The following is a 22,976-nucleotide window of genomic DNA, read 5'->3' as shown; positions in this document are numbered from 1 at the left end:
AAATTTTAACATTCGGTCAACTTTGATTTGACCGAAATGATCGAAAAACGCATCCGTAAGCCATAATTATTACATTCGAGTAACAATCAATCATTTACCTTCATTTTGCAACAAACGGAAAGTCTCTAGCACATTATTTAGATTTTTGGTGAATTTTTGAAAAAAAAATAAAATTTTCCTTCGCTCCGCGCTCGCGTACTCAGCTGAAAATCCTGTCATTTCTTGCGTCAGCTTGCCGTAATTTTTTCGCCGTTTCATATTATTCATTACATAAAGTGTTATACATCAAAATGTGCGCAATTTCATGTAGAATACAAAAAAAAATGTCATTCCTTTAGCTCTTCACAGTTTTTTAATATTTTCGCCGAAATCATGGTAAGTGACAAAATTTTAACATTCGGTCAACTTTGATTTGACCGAAATGATCGAAAAACGCATCCGTAAGCCATAATTATTACATTCGAGTAACAATCAATCATTTACTTTCATTTTGCAACAAACGGAAAGTCTCTAGCACATTATTTAGATTTTTGGTGAATTTTTGAAAAAAAAATTTTCCTTAAGCTCGGCGTCTGACTCCGCTGAAAATCCTGTCATTTCTTGCGTCAGCTTGCCGTAATTTTTTTGCCATTTCATATTATTCGTTACATAAAGTGTTATACATCAAAATGTGCACAATTTCATGTAGAATACAACAAAAATATATCATTCCTTTAGCTCTCCACAGTTTTTATATTTACATCGAAATAACGATAAATAGAAAAAAATCGATCTTCGGTCAACTTTAACTCGATCGAAATGGTTCAAAATGCAATTGTAAGGTAAAAAACTTTACAGCCTAGTAATATTCAATCAATTTCCTTCATTTTGGCACAATTGGAAAGTCTCTAGCACAATATTTTGATTTTTGGTGAATTTTTGAAAAAACCTTTTTTTTACATCCGCGTGTTACGAATTCATGCATCATTTTGTGATAATATTTTCTCTGTGTTGCTTTAATCGTTTTACAATCTGTTATATACCAAAATCATCGCAATTTAGTGTACAATACAACTAAAAAAAATTAACTCATTAGCTTCAACCGTTTTCCTTACAGCGTGATTTGTATACAATTATATACGAGTTTTTTTTTTTCTGTCATATATTCCAATATTTATATATGATAATGATATTCTTTTTTATTTCTGATGGTTGCATACTAAACTTCAGGCAATGATAAAAAAGGAGCCAAAAATGAACTCTTAATCTTGAAAACTAAAGCGCGCTGTGATTTTTTGAAAAAACTTTTTTCCGCTTCGGCGCTACCTCTCGGAGGCCACCGGCATACGGGAGACGTTTTTTAAAATAGGGCTTCGGCGTTAAAGGGTTAACTACAGGGTTACTAGCAGGAGAAATCCCTGACTGTCCATCTACAGATGCACTCCTGGAGGAAGACCTCCTCAACCTATCACGCTCCAATTTACACATATAGGCTTCATATTTCTTCCACTCCCCTTCAGATAATCCCTCACATTCATTGCACCGATTATCCATAGAACATTCAACACCCCTACATTTCATACATAAAGTGTGAGGATCTATCGAAGCCTTCGATAGCCTCACCTTACATTCACCCAAGCTACAGACTCGATAGCTAGAGGAAGACATCTTAATTATAAGAAAAGTCAAAAGCAATATCAAAAGCAGTCCAGAAAAAGCGTATGCCAAGTCACCGATCCAAGTCGAATACCAAAAAAACAACCAAAATACTTAAGTGACAACAAATTTCGAAATCCAAATGGCGGGGGAACTGACAACAGGTGTTGACAGTCCGGCGACAGAGAAAATCTGAATAGAAAATGGGAATGGTTCCTGATACCCGCCTCCCAGCGGCGGGAATGTGTACTAACCACCTGACCGGCCACTGCGTGTGCCGCGAATTTTGAAATTCTGTTGGACTTCGGAGATTACAGCTATATATATATCTGGCAGGTAAGTCTCATGAACAAAAAGCCTTTTTACAGCTTTTACTTAGAGAAGAGGATACGAAAAAGTTACTTTTTCTAAGGTTTAATGGTATTTCTAAGAACGATTTCTCGATTGTTGGTTATCGTTTCCGACGAGTGCCTTTTGGAATGAGATATTCTCCATTTTTGTTAATGATAGCTCTCTATTACATATTGATCCATAATGTTATCTATATTTTTAAAAATTCACACCAATTAAAATACCAATTAAATCAAGCATTCAACTAAGTCTTTCATAATAGTAACTACATTCTAGTGTACATTAAATGGTTTAAATAAGATCTTCAAGTTCAAGGGGGTCCTACTGATGGTAAAATATGACAAATTATCCAACTATCCTATATGAAATTGTACTTATGATGCAGTTGTTAGAACTTAACCCCACCGTAAGTGGGGGCTAGCTCACTCATCTAAAAGGGAAAGACATATTTAAGTAAAGGTATATCTGTTCAAAGGCCTTCAACCACAACCTGGTCCTATGTCCAGGTTTGCATATATCCACAGCAACTTGTCAGCTTCATTCCCTTCTTGATGTTGCATTATTTTCACTGTCCTTGTAATTTTTGTAGTAAGCTTTAACTGGTAATTGCTGTTCACTATTCTTTGCTCCTGTATTAGCTTTGCTTTATAGCACTTTGTTTTTTAGCCTTTGCTTAATTACCTTACTTATTTAATTTACATTTATGAATAACCAAAATACAGTATAGATACTTTACACATGATATCTTTACCTTATAAATCTGAATTTCTGATACGGACATGACACTGTTTTACAGTTATTTACTTTCTAAATGTTTCTGTGATAATCTTTTTAAATACAGTTATTTAGTTTCTAAATGTTTCTGTGATAATCTTTTTAAATACCATACTTGAATTTTATTACTGTACTGAACTCTTTTTCTTTTTAAAAACAGCCAACCTCCATTTCAAAGTGCAAACAAAGAACTATAGATTTGTAGTCACTGTTAGTCAATATGCATCAGAATGGTTTTCAGTGAGTCATATGATCAACTTTCACTGTGAGTTAGTTCTATTTTTGTATACAAATCTCTACTGCAAAAACTGAAGAAATAAAACTGCTGTGAATATTTCCAGGTTCACAGTAGTTGCCATCACTGAACTACATACCGTACAGAAAAGCATCAGATTGTCTAAAGAAATGTTCCTCTACAGAGCTCTCACCTCTTTTGAATTTCAACTTACTTGTAAAAGATGTGATGGTGATGCACGCGTATATGCTAACTGTGCTGCATGATTCAAGCGACCTAGTGAACTTAGATAGCTTAAGGAGAGCTCACTACTTTTTATGATTGATCGTCTCATCAGCTGACTCTGAAAATTGTTTTATAAGGTCACTACAGCTTCTATAAAAATCAGTAACTGATGTTGAAAATTCCCTTACAGCTAAATCTATTACGGATATCCGAGTACAGTACCTGAATTTTAAACAATTTACATTTTTCATTAACTATATTCCATTTACTTTCCATATGATTTATCTCCCAATGCAAAACAGAAATTGATAATATCACAACTGACTTATACTGGGGTTACCTGAAACATGGATTACAGTTACGTTTTATTAAATTGGGGTTAGTGGATATTACATCTGATACTGGATATAATAACAGTTCATAAAAAATTGGGTCAAATAATTTTCTGATAAACAACTGGAAAAACTTTTCATCATCTAACCTTTTGTGTTGGTGATAACACATATAACCATGATAAGGCATGTTGTAAACAAGCATGATCACTACATTCTTGTGCGAGACGAATAGCTTCCTTTAAAATTGCTAATCCAACTTTCCTAGAAAGAAGAAAACATGAACATAGACCAATAATAAAAATCAGAAGCACAATGATACTGTAATGCATAACTGCTGTGGGCTACTCCTGGAGCAAGTGACCATGCTGGTGTGACTGTATGAGGCTACCTTAATCTAAATACGTATCAACAACTACCACCCCACTGAAATGAGCCAAAGCCAATCCAGTAAGTACTATGGATAATTCACAGTGGTTTCCTCAAAAAATAGGAGAATTTCTCCATTAGAAATTTTTTTTTTTTCCCTCATGACATCTACTTTTCTTTAATTTTGCATGAAAAACATCTTAAAAATTGTTGCACCAGCAAACTGGCAATTTAAGCTTTCAGACCCAATGTCTAACAAACAATACAGTACAGGCAGTCCCCGGTTTACGACGGTTCCGGCTTAAACGTTCGAGGTTACTGGCGCTTTTCAAATATATTCATCAGAAATTATTTCTTTCGAGATGTTCCGACGCTACGCCGATCCGATATGGCCCCAAAATGGCAGAATAATCAAATTTGAAGGTTTTTTGATGTAAAACTCAATAATAATGTTTACATCGTTTTCAATGCACCCAGAATTAAAAGGGTTTTCTTATGATTTTTGATGATTTTCGACGATTTTCGACACGATTTCGGTTACGAAGAAATGACAATCATCCCTAAATACTTACTACCACGGGTTCTGCCTGCAAATGAGATCCTAGGAAACTAAGAATTGCCATTACTGAATCCTGATGAAGGGTTTCCATGAGGAAGAAGTCTGAGAGAAAATGGATAAAAAACGGATATTTACTAGGAGGAGGACCAAGAACAAGCAAAAGCTCAGGCCTCTTCAGGGTTGGCTTTCAGAGCTGCTTCATAAAATCAAGGTGCTCTTAACCCTTAAACGCCAAGCCTCTATTTACAAAAACGTCTCCTGTATGCCGGCGTTCGGTGAGTTAGCGCCGAAGCGGAATAAAAGTTTTTTTCAAAAATCACAGCACGCTTAGTTTTTAAGATTAAAGAGTTCATTTTTGGCTCCTTTTTTTTGTCATTGCCTGAAGTTTAGTATGCAACCATCAGAAATGAAAAAAAATATTATCATATATAAATATTGAAATATATGACAGCGCAAAAAAAATTTTCATATATAATTTTATACAAATCGCGCTGTGAGCAAAACAGTTAAAGCTAATGGGTTATTTTGTTTTTCTTTGTATTGTACACTAAATTGCGAGGATTTTGGTATATAACAAATTGTAAAACGATCAAAGCAACACAGAGAAAATATTATCACAAAATGATGCATGAATTAAATGAACGCTGCGGACATAAAAAATTTTTTTCAAAAATTCACCATAAATCGAAATATTGTGCTAGAGACTTCCCATTTGTTGAAAAATGAAGCTAATTGATTGAATATTACTAGACTGCAAGTGTTTTATCTTACAATTGCAGTTTTCGACCATTTCGGTCGAGTTAAAGTTGACCGAAAGTCAAATTTTTTCTATTTATTGTGATTTATATGAAAATATTTCAAAACTGATAAAAGCTACAACCATGAGTTATTTTCTGTTGTATTGTACATGAAATTGCGCACATTTTCATATATAAAACTTTATGTAACGACTAATATAAAATGGTGAAAATATTACGACAACGTGACGAAAGAATTTCTGAGATGTTCGGCCGAGTTACCGCGCAGACGTAAGGAAAATGTTTTTTCAAAAATTCACCATAAATCAAAATATTGTGCTAGAGACTTCTAATTTATTGCAAAATGAAGGTAAACGATTGAATATTACTAGAATGTAAGAGTTTTAGCTTACAATTGCGTTTTTTTACCATTTTGGTCGAGTTAAAGTTGACAAAAGGTTGAAATTTTGGCAGTTATCGTGATTTATGTGAAAATATTTCAAAACTGATAAAAGCTACAACCATGAGCTATTTTCTGTTGTATTCTACATGAAATTGCACACATTTTCATATATAAAAGTTTATGTAACGACTAATGTAAAACGATGCAAACATTACGACAACGTGATGAAAGAATTTCTGAGATGTTCGGCTGAGTTACCACGCGTAGACGTAAGGAAAAATTTTTTTTTTCAGAAATTCACCATAAATCGAAATATTGTGCTAGAGACTTCCAGTTTGTTGCAAAATGAAGGTACATGATTGAATATTACTAGAATGTAATAGTTTTAGCTTATAATTGCGTTTTTGACCATTTCGGTCGAGTTAAAGTTGACCGAAGGTTGAAATTTTGGCAGTTATTGTGATTTATATGAAAATATTTCAAAACTGATAAAAGCTACAACCATGAGTTATTTTCTGTTGTATTCTACATGAAATTCTGCACATTTCCATATATAAAACTTTATGTAACAACTAATATAAAACGAAGCAAACATTACGACAACGTGACGAAAGAATTTCTGGCGCGGACATAAGGAAAAAGTTTTTTTTAAAAATTCACCATAAATCGAAATATTGTGCTAGAGACTTCCAATTGGTTGCAAAATGAAGGTAAATGATTGAATATTACTAGAATGTAAGAGTTTTAGCTTACAATTGCGTTTTTTGACCATTTCGGTCGAGTCAAAGTTGACCGAAGGTTGAAATTTTGGCAGTTATCGTGGTTTATATGAAAATATTTCCAAACTGATAAAAGCTACAACCATGGGTTGTATTTTGCTGTATTTTACATGAAATTGCGCACATTTTCATATATAAAACTTTATGTAACGGCTAATACAGAACAGTGCAATAATTACGACAAAATGATGAATTTGAAATTTTCGGCCGAGTTACTGTGCGGGCGTCAGAAAAAAGTTTTTTCAAAAATTCATCATAAATCGAAATATTGTGCTAGAGACTTCCAATTTATTGTAAAATGAAGGTACATGATTGAATATTACTAGAATGTAAGAGTTTTAGCTTACAATTGCGTTTTTCTACCATTTCGGTCGAGTCAAAGTTGACCGAAGGTTGAAATTTTTTGTAGTCGACGTACGGTACGTCCACTTGGCACCCAACAGACAATTTTAGTCGACGTATGATACGTCCAGTAGGCGTTTTAGGGTTAAGCAGAAACATCCTACATAACTACCTTAAAGAACAGAATAAGGAGGCAATCAACACTCCAAGTACTCCTCTCAAATCTTAAAATCTTCTGGCACCAGAAAAGTCCTTAAGCTAGCACCACATGAAAGCAAACCTGCTAAGTGAAAGCTCGGCTAATTGAACTTCAATCCCACAGAAAAAAATGGACAAAATTCTCCACCTCTGCACTGATCCAAATAACTCATAATCAAGAACAAATTTTCCAAAGTCCAAGCAGTAAAAAGCTTCTGCATCTGGAATAGAAGACAGTTACGCAACTGTAAGGTGCCAAAAACCTACTATGTGGCCCTTTGTAGCGGTGTATACGAAGTAGTACAAATACTGAACTGGGATTCTACAATGATGCCTGTGCCAGAATGAAGGAAAACTAAAATCTTGCTCTAACCAAAAGGGAAAACGGCCTAAATTACAAATTTTGTGGGGCCAGCATAACCGAGGAAGAAAAAGACCTATTCTTTATTGATTCTAACTCCTCAACCAAATGATAGTAAGGAAAACACAACTATCAACAAGCTGCCTAAACATAGAAGAGAGCTCCTCTATGTCAAATTTGTCTGCCATGCAGAAGAATAAGTTGGGTCAACAAAACCCTAAGCCTCAAAAAAAATCCTGTGAGATGGCTGAGAAATAATGAAATAACCCCCACTAAGTGAAAGATGAACATTCTCCTGGCACACCTCACCTAAGGAACCAAGAGATGGTTGAAAAATCGTCAATAGGAACAAGAGAAAATGATGTTTCTTGTAGTGCAAGACTGGAAAGGCAGTTAGGTGGAGGGGGAAAGAGGAGAGCCAGTAAAACCTGACACAACCACTATAGAGGACTTTCAGAACCATCACTTCTCATCTAACCATAGTAATAGCCCCATACAGTATATAGCTTCCCACAGACTCTGCAATCTCCAATTAGGCTTTGACAGAAGAAAAGCTCTGATACTCTTTCAAAGAAGTGGGATTTTACACCCAAGTAGATTCTCATTGTCATAAGTTTCACATCATATATAATCTCTCCATTCTCTTCTATCTATTGCAATTTCTACCTGAATCTCCATCCAAGTATCTACTGAATTCCCATCCAAGTCTACGTCATCATTTATAGCTTTTTACATAAACTAGCCTTTTCTACTGATTGGTGTCAAACCACTTCCACATGATACAACTCTAACCAACTACGCCTCTCCTCTTTTCATTACATACCCATACCATTTCAATCTTAAAGATCTTTACCTTCCTGCCTCTGGGCATCATACCATTCTGCTACTTCATCATCCGTGATGTGAACTTTCCAGTGAACTCCAGCCATAAATCTAAATTTTGTTTTCAGTTTTCTTTGCATGTATCTATGTTCATACTGTGTTCACAAGTGCATACCATATGCCAGCATCAAATTTTAAACATGTTTACTTTACAATTTTTTATTCATGCTATCACTTTTCTCTTTTTTTCTTACTACTTTTTCAATTCTGGCCATGCAGTCCAGTACACTGGCAAACTAACAGAAATGTTCTACCTCACCTAATCAGTCCTACTACAAAAACACTGTCATCTTAGTTATCTTTTCACAATACAGTACACTTCTTATTTATGGCTGACATCAAACTCTTCCATTTCAAGCATCTCCTGTGTTGTCAACTATTATATAAAATTCCCTGCAATCCCCATAAAATAACTTTTGCACAAATAGCCTGGTTATTTTTAAGTTTTTTATATTCACATGTTAAACTTTTAGAAATATATGAAAATTATGCCCTAGTTCATTATTTTTCTTAGACATTTCAATGCATTAAAACAATCCTATGCTATTTGGCATTCTAGCGACTGTAACAGATACACTTGTTTTCATGCTTCCATTCCTCCTACAGAAAATACAAACTTACTTGTGTCCAAATTGTGCATGGAGAGCAGCTACATTTAATGCTGCATATCTAAAGCCTCGTCCCTGATCTTCCAATCGGCTGCTATCTCGATTCATTAACTGACTGTCATAAGCATGAAGCAGACTATGTACAGCTCCAGAGAATTCTTTTGTGCGTATACAATTCAAGTAGCTGAGATAATGCTGAAAGCAGATAAATACATCAATCAATACTTTCACAATTACCACAATATTTTCTTTTCTAATCTGCATATGTGGTTATCACAAGGTCAAAATTTATGCAGCTAACCTACAATGTTATTGTTTATAATGTTAGTCTTAACATGAAGTCTGACATGGTAGGTATATATTTGGGGACATTAAAATTACAGCAAAATGTGAGAAAGCAGGAATAGGAAAACAGAGTAGGTGGGGAAAATGGCAATGGGAGCTCCGCAGTTTTTGAACATAATACAAGTGCTTTAGCATCTAAGAAGACAGACAGAAAATTCATGAAATACTACTCATTCTTATTCACAGAAATGAAGCATGACCAATGAGGGTACATAAATTAAATAAATGAAAACTTTGTGTAGAACTACACCACCTTGATATTCATTTATGCTATTTACAAGATTAATAAAAATCTATTTGAATTCATATTTATTACTATTTCCATAAACTGTATCTACACAGATAATAATGTTATTCTCTATTTAGCTCAAGATAAAATAAACGATGTATTAGAAAAAAAAGTACATGAGTATAACTGGATTATGAAAAATAAAACAGTACTAGAATAAATTTCATTACATAAAGCCAAAAAATAGTTTTATGCTGACAAATTTGGATGCGAGTACATTTTGCAAATTACCACATGATCTTCAGGCCACCCTACACTAAATGCTTATGGCATCTACAGTATTAAAGTAAATATATTCAAACAGAGATAACTCACTATTAGTTTGTCCTCGAGACGCTATTTTGGTTACATATGAATGACAATAAAATTCTGCAGATTATTTATTTAGGCTAAAATTTTGATATTCCAGTTGAGTTTTCCCAAAGCAGGAATGGGAATAATCCTATCTAATGCCAATAAGACTTTTTTATAAAAAAAAAAAACCATAATTTCATACTGATGCATTTGCTACTGTAGAAATTTATGTAATAAAAAATTGTACATATTTCATTTACCCTTTTGAAGCAATAAATGAGAAACTTTAATCCATACTAGCTGCCATTTTGTGGTCATACCTTGAAAACCCATCATGGGATTTTCTGGGGATTCTGGATGACGACAACCTCGACATATTCCCAAAGTCTCAACTTATCAATCTAAATTATGAGGTTTGAGCTAAAATTTAGCTAACTGTACAGTGCTATAACAATAGTTCCCTGTTCTGTAGCAGTACACATATGAGTGCAATAACTCAACCATAGGTCTAAGAATTTCTGAGCATGTGTTCGCATAATGAAACACAGGAGCCATGGCCCAATCACTCAAAAAAATTCACTACAGGAAGTGTTTTTGTACACTGGATTAACAGTGTTTTGCAGTGTTGTCACTGCTTATCCTAAAATACAGGTGCAGTGCATATATGCATGTAATTTACAATTTATTTAACAAAACATCTTTGAATTTCTGAGCACATGATTGTGGAGGAGTAAAGAGTGACATTTTCATTTTAAAAAAATTACTTTTTAAGAGTAAATTTAACAATGTAGAGCATGTACATTACATTATGCAACTATATTTTACACTAAAGTTAGGACTTTTAACACAAGAAGAAATAACCACTCATACTTTACATAATATAGTAGGAAATCTTTATATCTGTGCTAGATTTGGATGCATCTGATAAGTAACAAAATTTGATGAGCTGTGTCCATTAAGCTGAGGTGCCACTGGATCATTATCAAGCAAAGTTGCAACCTTAATTTGAAAAGCCGAATTCTAGATGACCAAGAGCTTCAACTGGGAAGCCTCAGAAGCCACCCCATCTCACAGATTCCCTGATTATCTGGAGTTTTTGCATCTTCACATATGAAGGCCACTCATAATGGGCTCAAAGCTAAGAGGTTTTCTGATGGTTGTACAAGCTGTAATCAGAACTACCAAGTAGAGCCTCAAGAGCCTCAACCACTTATTTCACAAAGGAAAATGGACAAAATTTGGTTCTTGTGTAAAGAATTGAACTCTCTTGCACTTGATACCTTTACTACCATGATTGCAGACATCTTCATTTTCTCCAGTCAACTTCTGAAGCAACCCTCTTCCAAAGGTTCCACAATCATCTGGAATTTACATCTTCATATATTTAGGTTACCCAGGCTAAGGTCAAAGATAGAGGCTTTTTACAAGGTCATGGAAATTAAAATTGCAACTTTGCATATAGCCTCAATACTATACATACCAAGCATCATGCTCACCTTTCTCTGGCTGTCGAAAACTATTTTTTTTTTTTTTATAAAGCATAATGCACAGAGAGAGAGAGAGAGAGAGAGAGAGAGAGAGAGAGAGAGAGAGAGAGAGAGAGAGAGAGAGAGAGAGAGAGAGAGAGAGAGAGAGAGATATTCTGCTTTTGCTTTCTGTATGGCAGCTTCTTTTTTTGCATTCTTCAACAATATTCTCTTTTGCTTTATGCTGTTCTTTACAATATACACATTTTGTGGCTTGTGTACACCGACCATTTTCTTGTGAAGTACATTTCAACACACTTTTTCACTCATTTAAAAGTGAGATGGATTGCCAAACCTAGAACAATCGTAGTACTGAGTGGGCTTAGGCTCATTTTCATTGATTTTTACTCTTTCAATTTCAATACAAATATGGATAAGAACATCAAACTTACCATCTTAGTTCTAGAAAACTTTTTGTACCTTCCAAACATTACCTGGACACGTCTAGTATCTTTACCGCTGAGAATTCATACAGGCCATGATCAAATATTACTCCTCTACCACAGCTAAGGTTCAGGTGGTGCTTTACATCCTTCAGTAATTCACAGTTCATAGTTCATATTGCTTAGCATACACAACAGTGTCTGACTTTGCCTGAATATGACTGCTGTTCTTGCTAAAATGAAAAATATCTGTTTTCTATTGCCTATTTTTTATGGATATATTTACTTATTTTATAGTAGGTGTATGCTGCATTTCTCATTCTTTCCAGTACAGTATTCATACTATGTTTGATTTTATTTTTATATTCTCTGACATTTTTCCACACCAATCAATAGGTCTACAGTTATCCAAATTTATGGAGATTTTCCCATATAACGTCCCCTTTACTTTGAAGCAATTTACCAGAAGATTATTCACATTGCAGCTGGCTTGAAATGTTCTTCAGGGTTAGCATATAAAATCCAGGCAGCCCTGGCATCTGAGTGGTGGACGAGATTGGAAAGGCTATCTATCTCCCCTAGCCTCTACACTGAGACTAAAGCCATAAATAAAAAGAAACCGTCCAAAAAACTTGACAGAGGCTTGAAGGGAGGCCTCATAAGGCTTCATAGCAATGATGATATGTCCCACTCTGTGAGATGGAGCTCCCAAGGAGGACAAGACTGCTGGAAGTTTCTCATAGGCATTAACAATCCCACCAAGGTGGAGATCCAATTCCTTAATTTTGAACACCTGAGATAAGGCTGAGCATAGCTTTTCACTCTAGAAACTGAGAGGTGCTTGTCTCAGCAAAGGTAGATAAGGAAGTCTGATCTTGATCATGATTGCTTAACAGATACTCCAACCTGTTAACTCCTCCTATGACACCAATTACAGATGGCCCACTTTGCTTGGTACAAATTCATGGAGGAATGATGGAGGTGCCCAGACATCTCTCTCACTGACCTGTGAGAAAAGCCTCTCTCTTGCAGAATACAGCTAGAAAACGGTTAACAACTAAAATTTGATAATTCCTCAAAATTCGGCGGTCTGCACGCTCCTTTACGTCTAAATTTCATCATAAATCCTGATTGGAAGAAGAAATTCCCAGAACAAAAGATTGAAAACCTTTTCAAACTTTAAATCATGTGCAATTTTCCAGTCAGGATGACGTAAAACTGAAAGCAATGTAAAGTGGGATCCTTGATCGCTGTGACAGAAAACTGCTATGCGTTGCTGAGATACTGGTAGTGCTTAAATCTAGATACATAGTGGAATGGGTGCTGGATATCACTCTGGACAAGCACCAAGATAAAAAAAACTCTGCTGTTATTGAAACACAAGTTTAACAGTGAAGGGCCTTCTAGATTTAAGGATTGCTTCCTTGGCCATTCTAGAAATGCCCTTAGTTAGTAATATGTAACTGACAATCTCCGCACAGTGAAATGATGAAATGAAGTACATGGAGGTTTGAAGGAATCTTCTTGAATAAGACTGTCTGAAAAGATCCTTCCTGAATGGAAGAAGATGAGGAACATCTACCACCAGGAAAGAAATTTAGGAGAACCATTCCCTTTGGGGCCAAGGATGCACTAACAAAATCATCCTTGTGATCTGCTAAGTTCACAACTCAAAAACAGCCAACAGAGGAAAAGCCTAAAGGTCTAGATTTAGCCATTCTAGAAGGAAGACATCAACTGCCCATGCCTAAGGAGAATACTTTACTTCGACTGAAGGAGTACTGGGAAATGGAAGTACTTGTCCTACATGTCTACAAAACTTATCCTCTGTCCTTCTGAAAAGCTGCCACGACCAAACTGAATGACTCCCTGAAAAGTGAGTATAGTATGAATAAACTTGTTCAGAAAAGACATACTCATGGCTCGATGGCCTTGTTGCATAACAACTGTCCAAACTACCCTTCCAAACTGAATTTTTGTGTGAAGAGCATGGAGAGAAGGATATTAGGAAGGTGATAGGGGTAAAATATAACAAAAAGTACAAAGTACCCTCCCATCACTACCAAATGTTCTACTTGACTCTTTGACAGACACTTGAAAAAAAAAACTGCATATGGCCTACTGAGGATCTACACAACCTACTTGAACTGGGAGTTCAAAACTTCAGTTAAGGTTACATGTTTAAAATTTCTCCACTGAGAATGTGAACTCTACTGAAGCAGAACTCGAGTGTAAATTGGGAAATTCAACATGGAACTGCCAGCAAAAAAGGCTGTAGGGGCAAGATCCTAGAGGGAAGACTCCAAAGGGATATTACAGGAGTCAGCCAGTGTTGCTAACTTAGGGGAAAAACTGCTATGTAAAGCAGATTTCAGTTTGTCACAGTTGGCAACACTGGAGCCAACTAATGCAAGAGTCAAAACATGGAACCCATCCAGCTGGAATTATGCAGCAGCTTGGTGCCAAAACCGAACCAGAAAAAACGGTGAGAGAGAGTTGTCGAAGAGCACAGAACCTTGGTCCCGAGACATGCCTTGGTTCCCTGTCAGAGGAGACAACCAACTGACACAGGGCAGTCCAGAGGGCGGGCTACAGACAGAAGCCAAGGCTTCAACAATTCCTCTCTCGCGGAGGATATCGAAAAAGGTCGAAAACTGGGGGGGAGAGCGATTTTGGCCCTGATATTTCGATCAAAAACCTAACTAATAAAAGAATGTATGTCAATTATTATTATTTTTCTCCTGAACCACTTAGAGAGAGAGAGAGAGAGAGAGAGAGAGAGAGAGAGAGAGAGAGAGAGAGAGAGAGAGAGAGAGTTAACCTAGCTATCAGGTACACTAATGGAGGAGGAGAAGTAACACAGGAAGACAAGAGGAAAAACTGATTAAGCTGCTGTGTGCCCTAATTGTCTATGTAAACTATTGGCCTCGAACATCTTCTGATACTTCACAAAATTTACATCGTTTCATCAGAACACTCATAATCTACATATCAAGAAAACTACAATCGAGCCTGCACAGCTAGTCTAACATAGCTGCTAACATACAGTACATGGTTAATGGCAAAACCTAAACAATCAGTTTTCACAAACTCTTTCCTATACAGCCTAATGCTTTCATCTCTGCTGGTTGCAGATAACATAAAGTAAAAACAGAAAACAAGCACAATACCCTCTTGGAGAAATTAGCCAGAAATGATCAAAGTGTACAAAAGCCAATCGAGACCATGTGGTTAACACGCCGGCATGAAGAAATGTGACAGAACATAAACATTCCAGCACCGCCTCGTGGGAAACAGGTGAATACAAAGACAGTCCTAGCACGTTAGCCAAGCATATTTTGATTTTTTAAAATGCTGATCGCACCAAACGGTGCGAAGATAATGCTAACTTTATCAGTAGGTAAGATTCATTCCAAATTATGTAATTTAATAGAACTCTAGTTTTGTCCAATAATTTAAGGTGTGAATCGGCTGTTAAGAGACTAAACTGCAGAGCAAACTCAAAATATGGCAAAATGAAAAAATAAAAACATTTTGAGACCAAAGGTCCCCAAGAAAGCTTGAAACCCTTTCTCCATCTGTTTATACAATAAAAGAAATAATAGATCAGATATGTTTTGCATAGTGAATTTGCAACTAGGAATGACATCTAGAATTTTTTTTTAAATGAATTTCATGTAGTTAAACACTGCCAACAAAAAGGTCTGGGTTGGGTTATGCAATGGCCAACACCAGCTAACAGTCAAACACTTAATTTTGGTAGAGTTCAACTTTATTCCCCATAATTTGCACCATGCACTAATTTACCATAAATATAACTCCTGCTAAGACTAAAAATTTTCAAGTAAATATCATGTTTTACTAATTATCCAGACAATAAAAACTATCAGCAGGTTCATCAGTACTGGTAACACCAAATCTGACAAATTAAAAGGTTAACAGAAGAAAATATACTTGAAACTTACGGCTTCTGCAAGGTCAGGATTATGTTGAACCAACTGTCGAATTTTTTCCTGAAGTTTTTGTGGGGGAAGAGCAGCTGTCTCATTAATCTGCAACAGTGTTGCTTGCCGACTAATAAACAGCTCAGCTTGTTGTCGTGTACTGTGATTTGAATGCCCCACATTATCAGTATCCCTGGAAGTTGAAAAAGGTTGATCATCAGATTTTACGTAAACATGTGTCAGTAAAAATTGTCTTACTGATGAGCAGCAACTGATGAAAAAAACTGCAATGTTCTGACTATGACCTTCAAAATTATTTTCTTTCAAACTTTTACTGAAATTTACATAATGGCTTCAAAGACGCTAAAAACACTAAAAATTCCTTAAGATAATAATAATACAAAAGTAAAGGAATTTACAACTCTACATCAATAATGAGCAAAAACTGGAAAATTTTCTTTTGACAGTACAGAGCAACTTAAATTTTTAAAATTTCCCTTAGGAGATTTATATAAATGTTACCATTAAAGAAAGTTGAGCCGCTGATCAATAAGACATAAAAACAAAATACAGCATATTTTTTTTTGATGCAGGAAAATGGCATTTTTATAATAAAATAGTTTTATATATACTTAGTTTCTATTGTTTGTGTAGATAACTAGTCCTGCCCACTATAAAGTATCTGCACAAGGTATAAGATGCAAACACTCAGATCTTAATTGCTTGCAAGTTCCTTGACGAAAGTGCGTCATTTGGATGATCAATCGGCAACTGAGAAGATGATCCACCTTATGAGAATATTCTGGACTTTGCCTGGAATTCTTCAGCAGCCTCAAGTCAGCCCCCAAAAGTGTAACAATGTTGCCGTCGAAGGCGACTTGCCAAGATCATGGGGCAAAGTGGTTTTGCTGCTGATATTTTCATTTCTTTTGAGCTATGCCATCAGCTGCCTTTCAGAGCAGGCAAGAGGCACTGGTTCACAACAACGCAGGAGCTTAAAATGCAGGACCTTGAAGGCACCAGTGCCTTCAAACACATCACCTCCTTTTTCTTCAGACATGACTTTGTCACTTCACATACCTTCGTATAACACCTTACATTCTTAGACTCCAGGATCATGAGAAGCTGTCTTCAGCTCCTGTTGGATCTGTTTCCCCTGTAGAAATCTTTGAAGCTTTCCATCTCCAGGAAGGACCAAATCCATTTTTTCTCCATAAAAAAAATCCAAAGGTTCCAGAGCCTCAAGATTGCTTGAAACCTTCAGAAGCCCCAGAAGCCTCTGGAGTTCCCAGAAAACTTTGGAATTCCCACATTCCCTACTGTCACCCCGGAGACGTACAAGAACCACTTTAAATTATTATACTGTATAGATATATGTACAGGCAGTCCCCGGCTTCCGACATTCAGAGTTTACGACCTCTTCAAACATTTTAATAAAATATTATTTCCCCAGTTACAACGCATGTTCCAAATTAACGACTCCAACAAAGCTAATCCGATGAAATAAACATGGCTCCAATATGGTAAAAATTTGGAGGTTTTTTTATGGAAAACTCAATAAAAATGCAGGATACATTGTTTTCAAGACACCCAAAGGATTAAAAGTAAGGTTTTCTCACAATTTTTGTCGGTATTTCGGATGACGTCGATCCAAACGGAAGAAACATGCATCCAAAAAACAGAATGGTCAAAATTTGTAGGTTTTTTTTATGAAAAACTCAATAAAAATGCAGGATATGTTATTTTCAAGACACCCAAAGGAATAAAATAAGGTATAATTATAATTTTCAACGTTATTTCGGATGATGCCAATCCGAACTGAAGAATATGGATCCAAAACTGCACAATGGTCAAAATATGGAAGTTATTTGATGAAAAAATCAATAAAAATGCAGGATACATTGTTGTCAAGACACCCAAAGGTTTAAAAGTAAAGTTTTCTTATGATTTTTGACGATATTTCAGATGATGCCGATCCAAACGGAAGAAATAAAATTTACATTCATAGAGAAATATTTACCAGATACAGTACTGATTTTTATTTTATCTTTATGACTAAATATATTTTTTAGATAAAAAACTGATTTACTAATTTTCAAACATTAATATTAAGGTAACCACAACAAACTATCAATAAAATTTTCAATTAAAATCCCCAAAATCACAAAACAGCTTACCGATGTGAACAACTTAATTCAACCTCTCTCTCTCTCTCTCAGAGAGCAATATTCACTAATTATTGATTTTTACTTTATTTTCATGACTAAAAGCATTTCTTATGATAAAAACATGATTTACTGATTTTAAAATATTAATATTAATGTAACCATACAAAAGTATCAATAAAATTTTTAATTAAAATCCCGCGAAACACAAAAGAGTTTACCGATGTGAACAACTCAGTTCTCTCTGAAAAATTATTATTAATTTTCAAATACCGTATTAATATTAATATTGTATTCTCTCTTTCTCCGTAATAATTCATGAATACCAAAAAGCTCAATTGTTTTTGCCCCTCTGTCCATATGAGGGGAGGAGGGAGGGCTCTGATTCGTAATTACTTGGTATGTACATATAAAAGTTTTTTATTATAAACATGTCATTTTTACATATATGTAACTCAAGTAATTACACTGCTGAATTCCAGATTGACACAAGAGGTGGGATATGTGGATTTTTTCTACCCAAAAACATTACGGATGATAATGAGTTAGAGAACAGAAATTACTAGCATTGGTACAATGCTTGTTGTTCCTTACCTGGTAAGAGAGCTGCTGCAAGTAGATACTGCCTCTGGTTGGCTCTCATCTTAACCGTGTAGGGTGTGGCAGAGTAGCCCTGACACACCTCTACATCAGTGGGAGTGGGAGCTTTGCAGCAAGGGATAAACCCGGTGACATAACAAAACATACAAATAAACAGCCCTGGGCGCAGTACCATAAAACAATCGACCAGACTTAAACACACAAAAATGTCACCTACACCATATAACAAAAAACCACCACCCATCCATTAAAGCTAAGTCTGGTGGGCACTCCAGGTACACAGTACCCCCAGGCTCCCCTAAGATTGGACACCTTAGTTCAAGGCGAAGCGAAATGGAAGGAAAAAAAAGCTTCCTATACTTCATCCCCCAACACCATGCCAGCCACCAACAATGGACCCAAGGTGCTGCAATTATCAAATATGGTTTCCACATCACGAAGATAATGAGTTGCGAAGACTGACTTACACTTCCAATAAGTTGCTTGTAGAATAGAAGATAGGGATAAGTTGTGCTTGAAGGTTAATGAAGTGGCGATCGCTCTGATCTCGTGAGCAGGTAGTACCTCAGTGCTCTCGATGGGCAAAGAACTCTCTTCTCATCTTCTGGGCCTAGGATTTCCATCAGGCTTTTAATAGTGAAGGAACAAGGCCTGGGTTTGGTTGGGTTCTCATTTTTAGGCAAAAAACCCAGGGTGAATGAACACACAGCATCCCCTTGGGAAAATCCGACACTCTTGTTGAGTGGTTCTTAAACTTTTTTGCCTAGCACCCCCCTCTGCATTATGTATAGATCCCATGCCCCCTACCCTTGAAATTTTTGCCAGCTATAATCTATAAACAATATGTTGTCTATTTGTATGCTATTATACAGTACTTATCATGACAATAAACGACAATTCATAAATATGATTTGAAATTAAAATTGACTTATATTTTTAATTTTTGAGATAATAATTAGAAAATATATGGAAGCAGTGATAACATTTTTGGCAATTTTGTAATTAACATCACAAATTAAAAATATAATAGACACCATCTGGCAACTCTGCTTGTGCCCCCCTAGGAAGCTTCTGGCGCCCCCCAGTTTAAGAACCATTGATGTACCTCACTGACCTGCTTAGCAGTCGCTAATGCTATAAGAAAGAGGGTCTTCCTAGAAAGGTCTTGTAGTGAAGCTGAATGAAGAGGCTCAAAACAGGGGTCACGAGAGCCATTTCAGGACTACAGTCATACCCCGAAGTTATGCGAGGTTAGGTTCCAGAACCCCTCATGAAAGGTGAATTTTCGCGTAAGTTTGGCACGGTCTCTAAAAATGCTAATAAATCCTTATTTCTGAAGTTTAAACACTAAATATGACCCTAACCATGCTCCCAAATTATCAAGTTAAATTTTAAATAAAATTAAAGTTACTGTAATTTCATTCAAAAAAGAAATAAATGGTTGACATAAAAATAGAGAGTTGGAAGAGAATTTCTCTCTCTCCCCCTTCCAACCGATCTATTTTTAGAAGTCTTCTCAACCTCTTTTTAATAATTCATTCTACGTCTCTTTCTCTTTGTTCTGAAAATGCTTTTTCATGAACAAACAATGTTTTTTTATTTTGACTAATACAACTTTTAGTTATTATGTCTCTATGTTTTAGAATGTATTTGCCACACTAGCGGATTTACACTTCGCAGAAGGTACAGGTAAAATTAGATTGATTTAAACTATCTACTATACAGGTAAAGATGTACAGAGAAATAATAGTTGTAAAAATGTACGAGCGCTAACTATGAACGAGAAAGAGAGAGAGAGATAAGGGTTGAAATTATTTATCAATTATTCTTACGTTAGATATCAAAAGATGGAAATTCAATATTAAACTAACTTTTAAATGAAATTAAGGTTATTGTAATTTCACTTAAAAGTTAGCTTAATACATTACCCTTACAAAAGAAATAAATGGCTAACGTAAGAATATAGGAAAGTGTGAAGATTAGTACAGTATACTATTTCTCTCCCCCCCCATTCCACAGATCTATTTTTAGAAGTCTTCTCAACTTTGTTTTAAAAAATTCTTTATTCTGTCTCTTTCAGAAATGCTCTATGTCTATGTTTTAGAACGGCATACAGTTTGTAGACGGTAAAGGTAAAATTAGATCAATTTAAAATTACCTACTGTACAGTTAGAAACAGTAACATGTAGCTGCTCTAACTACAAACAAGAGAGAGAGAGAGAGAGAGAGAGAGAGAGAGAGAGAGAGAGAGAGAGAGAGAGAGAGAGAGAGAGAGAGATATCTTTGACTCCTGATCAACAACAGTCCCCCTTCTTGTCATGTTAAATGACATGTCTGACAGCTTTTGCCTTGAGCTTCTTACAAAAGATGAGTCAAAGAATTTGTTTGTTAAAAATACGAATTTTGTAATTAAAGTTTTATTATTATTATTATTATTATTATTATTATTATTATTATTATTATTATTATTATTATTATTATTATTTAATCTTAATCTCATTAATATTTGAAAATTAGTACTTATTGTTAGTACAAAATTTATTTACCATACAAAACAAATACACATACCTGTATACATGTACCATAAAAATTCTCTCATCTCAGTAAGAGAGAGAGAGAGAGACAGAGAGAGAGAACTTTGAATATTTAATGTTATTTAATTTATACATAAAAGCTTGAAAAATTATAAATTACATAACAAATTAAACAAACACTTTTGCAGGGTTTCTCAGTGTTCGCGTGTCTGTGAAAAACCCATGTATGAAAATTAATTAGGTTCCAATGAAAAATTTGTGTCTGTGAATTCACACAACTTGAATCGCACAAGTTTGGGGTAATACTATACATCCAAATTCCAAGAGACAGCATCTAATCCCTTGGGTTTGGAAGTATCAAAGTCCTGTTTAGAGGAACGATCCATGCCTGTGCACCAAAATACCGAACTCAGCATTGCCCTATATCCTTTGATTGTAGAGGAGGAAAGCCCCTAGATGTCCTCAATGAAGGAAGTCTGCAATGTCTGCTACAGACATCTTAGAAGACGAAATGTCATGTTTTCTACACCAGGATCTAAAGATTGCCCACTTGGCTTGGTAGACTTTGCCAGAGGAAGGATGTCTAGAGTTCACGATTACCTCTGAAGCTGCTCTTGAAAACCCATTATGTCTGAGGAGTTTCCTGACAGTCTGAACCTGTCAGAGTGGGCAATCCTTGGTAGAACTGTTTGAAATGGGGCTGTCTGAGCAGAATTGGCCTTTGTGGTAACAACCCGGGAAGTCTGTCAGAAGCTTGAGGAGATCTAGGAACCATTCCCGCTGCGCCCAGAATTGGGCCACTAGAGTCATCGTGACATTCGTGTGGTTGCAGAACTTGCCGAGGACTTCTCGTACCATGCAGAATGGTGGGAAGGCATAAAGATCTTTGTCTGACCAGTCCTGTAGCATGGCATCCACTGCCCATGCTAGCGGGTCCGGGACTGGCGAACAGAATACTGGAAGATGATAATTCTTGGATGTCGTGAAAAGATCTATGAGAGGTCTCCCTCACAGCTTCCACAGATCCTTGCACTACTGCAGATCAAGAGTCCACTCTGTGAATACCTGACTGCGGCAGCTCAACCTGTCTGCAAGGACATTGAGTTTGCCTTGGATGAACTGAGTCACTAACTTGGTCTGGTTGTGGTCCACCCATAGGAGGAGAGATCTTGCCACCTCGCAAAGGGAGAATGAATGAGTCCCCCCTTGCTTCTTTATATATAACAGGGCCATGGTGTTGTCTGAATGTGTGGTCACCATTTGATTGTAAACTTCTGTCGCAAAGTGTTGTAGGCCCAAACAAATTACTGTTCCTTGAGGTTGATGTGCCAGCGACTCTGTTCCCGAGACCACGTTCCGGATACTTCCTGGTTACCTAGAAGAGTCCCCCAACCTAGATTTGACGTGTCTGCATAAGTCTAGGTTGGGGCTCAACAGGAAAAGGGACTTCCCCTCTGACAGTCTGTCTCCTGACCTCCACCACAGGAGGTCCTCCTTGATGTCTTGAAAGATAGAAAAGACAAATTTTTCTGGATGAGCTCTCCTGTCCAAAGCTGGCCTGCAGGTAAAACTGAAGGATTCTCATATGGAGCCTTCCCAGCGAGACAAATTGCTCCACGGAGGATAGGGTACCAAGAAGGCTCATCCATTGGTTGGCCAAGCAGGTTTGATGGCCGAGGAATTTGTTCACTTTCTTCAGACATGACTGAATTATTGGGGGACAGAAAAACACGAAAACTCTGAATGTTTATCATCATCCCAAAATATACAATCCTCTGTGATGGAACCAGCTGGGACTTCTGGAACTTTATTAACAGGCCTAAATACTGTGCTAAGCGAAGGGTCTTCTGAAGGTCCTCCATGCACCTCTCCTTCGAAGGTGATTGAAGAAGCCAATCCTCTAAAAGGAGAGAGATGTTGATCCCCATAAGATATAGCCACTTGGCGAGAGGAGCAAGGACTTGAGTGAACATTTGCGGAGCAATTGAAACTGGTACACTTTACTGCAGAACACAAATCTTAGGTATTTCCTGGATTCTGGGTGTACAGGAATGTGGAAGTAGGCATGCTGCATGTCTATGGTTGCCATCCAGTTGCCTCAATGAA

At 36.3% G+C, this 22,976-nt stretch overlaps 1 protein-coding gene across 6 annotated transcripts in view; it reads right to left on the bottom strand.

Annotated features, from left to right (window-relative positions):
* The window catches only part of ida (anaphase promoting complex subunit 5 ida), a 202,497-nt gene that overhangs the window by 76,781 nt on the left and 102,740 nt on the right, over nucleotides 1-22,976 (bottom strand). For all 6 annotated transcript variants that reach the window (XM_067096145.1, XM_067096121.1, XM_067096138.1 and 3 more), the window contains exons 8-11: nucleotides 15,593-15,764; nucleotides 8,804-8,985; nucleotides 3,702-3,816; nucleotides 3,210-3,338 (exon numbers count right to left, since the gene is read on the bottom strand). In XM_067096145.1, the coding sequence (XP_066952246.1) occupies nucleotides 3,210-3,338; nucleotides 3,702-3,816; nucleotides 8,804-8,985; nucleotides 15,593-15,764 (598 nt within the window). The remainder of the gene's footprint in view (nucleotides 1-3,209; nucleotides 3,339-3,701; nucleotides 3,817-8,803; nucleotides 8,986-15,592; nucleotides 15,765-22,976) is intronic.

The sequence above is a fragment of the Macrobrachium rosenbergii genome, chromosome 4 (genome assembly GCF_040412425.1).
Source record: "Macrobrachium rosenbergii isolate ZJJX-2024 chromosome 4, ASM4041242v1, whole genome shotgun sequence".
Taxonomy (NCBI): Eukaryota; Metazoa; Arthropoda; class Malacostraca; order Decapoda; family Palaemonidae; genus Macrobrachium; species Macrobrachium rosenbergii.
This window is presented reverse-complemented; position numbering and strand designations above follow the sequence as displayed.